The following is a 4,258-nucleotide window of genomic DNA, read 5'->3' on the forward strand; positions in this document are numbered from 1 at the left end:
ATAAATTAGTGAGACACTAGTAGAAAAAAGGCTATTTGTAACTGGCGAAATTGACTTTTTGTAACTGGCATTGTTGGTTGCGAATGCCACCGTTACAATTAGTGAAAATTATTCGTAACCAACTAATGTTAGTTACAAATAATGTACTATTTGTAACTGGCTTAACATAACGTCAATTACAAAAAGGCTATTTTCCAAGTTAGAAAGCATACTATTTGTAACTGGCGTCAAGTTATGCCAGTTACAAATAGAGTATTATTTATAACTGGTATAGCCTAACGCCAGTTACGAATAGTGTTTTTATTATAAAAAAATAAATAAATAAAATGGTTATATAATGTAAAGAACATTAACTGTTAATAAACTTTTAAAATACAATAACTATTAATTTAGCCAATATAAGACCAACTTTAAGCGACAACTTGTAAATTATATTGAATTGATGTACTTGTAAATAACAAATATTTCTCTCACAATTCACAATAAATAATACTTTATAACTTAAAAAAGCTAGTTAGTTAATTGATACAATGGTCAACCTTCAAATTTTGACGATTGTCTCTGTCTGCTTCACAAATTTGACTTTTTTGTATGGGATTTGAAGCGATCATTTCGACGTGCACGAGCTCTTGCCACTAGCCTCACATTCTTTAGTAGTTTCGCAACTTCTAGGATCAATCTTCCCAACTTTCTCAGCACAGGTAACTGCATTCTCAAACCTGCAAGATATCCATCATCTGTTCTTACTTTCCCTACAAAGCTTCTAAACTTTTCTCGCTCCCGATAATTAAGACTTCCTCTACTCACCTATCTGGGCTCGGACATAAAAGAGGTAAGCATCAGAAAGCATCCCAATAAACTTACTCTGTGAGCAGCAGTTCGGAGATGGTTCAACTTTCGGTATGTGTGAAAGAATGCTATCTATGTCATCTAGTTGCCGGAGCTTTAAAAGGGATTCAACTCTACAAGAGAAAAGCTAGACATTCATTGTATCACTTAGCTTGAGTACCAATTAGAAAATTATGGAGTTCTCCAAAAATAGAAAGTATACTATATTCCAGCAACATATTGACAATTTTTTTTAAAAAAAGTTCACCTGAGGAGAATAGTCAGCTCCAGCAGCAATCGCAGTATCTCCTTCCTGCAAATGCACTTTTCTAGTCTCCAAATTTCCGAGCATCAAAACATCTATTTAAATTCTTCTCCACTACTTGTAATTTGTGGAGTTTTGTTGCCTCAAACTGATGTCCTGCATAGAACAGATGTTTTCTAGCAACATCTACCTGTCCTAACCTAAAACCTGCCAAGTAACAAAATAAATAACTACTAAAAAATGCAAATTCATATTCAAAAAATTATTGTCTTCAATACACATGGTGAAAGAAAGTAATTCCCATGTTCAAAGAAAACTCACGGTAAGATAGAATTTGATTACAAATTCCACTACCATGATTAACAGATACTTAGGGTCCCTGAAGCAAGTCAATGACATCAATTATCATCTGCCACCATCCGGAAATGATTTCTGCTTCTTAAAGTAACATATCCTCAAAATTATTAGTGCATAAACAATAAGAAAACATGTGCAGGGACAAGAACTTCCTAGTATAGCATCACTGGAACTACTTGTGGCAATGTGATCAGTAAGAGTTAACATGGTTTTAGCTTAAAATTATAATCATCACATAAAATAAAGGAAATTACTTAAATAAGAAAATAGCCTTAGAAGTAAAAATGGTTTTAGCTTACAAGAGTTAACATGTTTGAAACCAATTGTCCAAACAAAATTACAATGCAGCTGACAAACAATTCCATAAAATAAATAGATAAGATACAAACTAGTTATCCTTTTTCTCCCCACAGCATCCCTCATACCAATAGTTGGACATAGAAGTTTCAGCTTCAAACCAATAGTAGTTGCAAAAAAGTAAGTTGAAAATTAAGTTGAATTACAAACTTATTATTTAAAGAGTAAATCAAAATTCTAATCTCACCACTACATGATTTTTAGACTACACTAAGTTGCAAGAACAAACCAACAAATTTAGCTTTATCATGAAAAAACTCTTCAAGAATTATAAGGATACATTAAAACAAACAATAACAATATGGAGAGTCCATAGCTTAATATTAAATTCCACACCATACAAGTATTAAAATTCATTTTGCACAAATAAATCATAAAATTATTTTGCTTAACATTACATAAAAGAGATTAGATAGACAAACAACATATTAAGTTAACATCCTTATCTACCACACTTCACACGAAGCATAAACCTTCTAGAAACATTGGAACATCACTCTAATAATATTTTGGCAATTTTAGTGAGTAATGCACTGAAAACCTCTTTCAAAAGTAGTGCCAAAATTCAATTTAAAAGTAAGAGAATAAATCATATTCTTTAAATCAAACAATAAAAAACAATTCCCTATCCGTAAGCCTAAAATTCTTAGGTATTTTTCTTAATCTAAAAACATACCCTCACTCTCATACCATGTACATTCAAGATTAGTTTTGATCTTTCCTAAATCACTTGATTGTACTACTTTCCTAGCTGACATAAAATAGATGCAGGGCCAAGAGAGAGGATACAAAGGGTTCTGAATTTGATCCAGAAACTATAAACAGGGTGCAAGGTGGCACATAATAATCAGGGTACGTAGGATTTAGAGACTTGTAGAATGAAGCCAGCCCGAATTAAACATGGACAATGAAAACTCAACCTCAATGAGAAAAACTACCCCTTCCTTTCTTCCTATTGACATACAATTCTTCGAATTCACATCCTTTGAGCAAACGGAATTGGATTAAACAAATCAAAATCCGTAACTGCTGTAATCCATCACCTATGGTTGGTAAATCATCAAGACATAATTGGGCATATGGCAACTAAGGAAGGCCCAAAGTAACACCATATGTACACTCAATCAATCACAAAACCAACCAAAAAGTTCCCTATTATGTTGAAAATGAAATCATGAACATACTTTGTCAACACTGGCGACCACATAAGCCAAAAGAACAACAAAACAAGATATAATTCACAAGACAGCAACAAAGCCCCAATCTTGTATTGTATAGAAGTAAAAGCTCGCAAAAACCTTAGATTACCAAGCTAGAGGAGAGAGAGAAGGAAAGGGGTGGGACAATTTGTCGCCGGCGGTGTTGTGCTTGCGGCTGCGACAGTGTGGTTGCGGTTGCAGCAGTGGAGTGCGCGTGTCGGCGCGTACCTCCATCTTTGAGCAGACAGAACGTTTGAGATCTAGAATGTGAGGATGAAATTATAGAGTAAATAGAACGAAAAATTAAAAGAGATATAATTCACAACTAATTGGGGTTTTTATTCAATGAAAGAGATAAATCAGTTCATTACATGAACCCTAATTCGTGAATTCAAAATTTTACATACCTCTCTTTAACCTCCATAGAGCCCTTTTTTGCTGAATATCAGATCATTCTTGACGAACAAGAAGCAATTTTTAATTGAATATTTATGTAATCGTTTTTTTTTTTTTTTTTGAAAGAAAAAAGGAGATCCAAGTTATTGGAAGAGAAAGGAGTATACAGGAATACTCATGAATTCGAAAACACAAGTGGAAAGATGAAAAAAAACTACTCCGTACTTAGGTTTTTAAAAATTAAATAAATAAAAATTATTTTGACACAAAATACTAACTCGCATTTGTAAGCCAGTTACTAAATATTTGGTCAAATTTTATTTGACTCAATATTTGTAACCAACATTTATAGGGTCGGTTACTAATAGAATTTCCAACCTTCATAAATTTCAAATTAGTAACCTTTGTCTACAAGGCCAGTTATTAATGTCATATTATTTGTAACTGACATTATTTTAGTCAGTTACTAGTGGTGTTTTAGTAACTAGCGTTTTTAACGCCAGTTACTAATAGGGCGCTACAAATAACATTTTTTCTACTAGTGAGAAGCCGAGATACAATCTGGGCCCCACTCCTCTAGTTATAGCAAAGTCTACCCTAGTAAAAATATGAGCTGCAACACGTGCTCCAATGTATTGCATCGTCGAGAACCTGTAAATTCGCTTAAGCAAACGCATTAGCCTCCTTCTCTAATTCACCAAACAAAGAAAAGGAGAAGGGAATGAACCCATATCCAATCGCCTGACAACGAGCCTCATACTTAACCCGCTTCTGATGAGCTACATCAGCCACAACCCGTCCAGGAATAAAGTCAGGTAGCCCTGACTGTGTTAAAGGAGAAGATCCTGTCAAATCT

At 33.8% G+C, this 4,258-nt stretch overlaps 1 protein-coding gene across 6 annotated transcripts; it reads right to left on the reverse strand.

Annotated features, from left to right (window-relative positions):
• Positions 1 to 409: 409 nt before the first annotated feature.
• On the reverse strand, positions 410 to 3,615 carry LOC110709904 (TPR repeat-containing thioredoxin TTL1-like). Of its 6 annotated transcripts, none has more exons than XM_021888166.1 (5): positions 3,414 to 3,615; positions 3,116 to 3,266; positions 1,097 to 1,300; positions 808 to 976; positions 410 to 719 (listed from the first exon to the last, which is right to left on the reverse strand). In XM_021888166.1, the coding sequence occupies exons 3-5, from the start codon at positions 1,178 to 1,180 to the stop codon at positions 571 to 573; spliced, it is 402 nt and encodes a 133-aa protein (XP_021743858.1). In that variant the 5' UTR covers positions 1,181 to 1,300; positions 3,116 to 3,266; positions 3,414 to 3,615; the 3' UTR covers positions 410 to 570. The 6 variants fall into 6 exon arrangements, 3 of the variants coding, with proteins under 3 accessions (XP_021743858.1, XP_021743857.1, XP_021743856.1); XM_021888165.1 differs by having other exon boundaries at positions 3,106 to 3,266; XR_002509051.1 differs by having other exon boundaries at positions 865 to 976; positions 1,097 to 3,266.
• Positions 3,616 to 4,258: the final 643 nt, after the last annotated feature.

This window comes from Chenopodium quinoa, unplaced genomic scaffold (assembly GCF_001683475.1).
Source record: "Chenopodium quinoa cultivar QQ74 unplaced genomic scaffold, ASM168347v1, whole genome shotgun sequence".
Lineage (NCBI taxonomy): Eukaryota > Viridiplantae > Streptophyta > Magnoliopsida > Caryophyllales > Amaranthaceae > Chenopodium > Chenopodium quinoa.

Excerpts from the sequence above, each read along its gene's own strand:
- LOC110709904 (XM_021888166.1), bottom strand. The coding sequence starts at position 1,180 with ATGCTCGGAAATTTGGAGACTAGAAAAGTGCATTTGCAGGAAGGAGAT. Across the intron at positions 977-1,096 it reads GAGCTGACTATTCTCCTCAG|CTTTTCTCTTGTAGAGTTGA; the intron begins GTGAACTTTTTT and ends ATGAATGTCTAG. Across the intron at positions 720-807 it reads TTATGTCCGAGCCCAGATAG|GTTTGAGAATGCAGTTACCT; the intron begins GTGAGTAGAGGA and ends GATATCTTGCAG.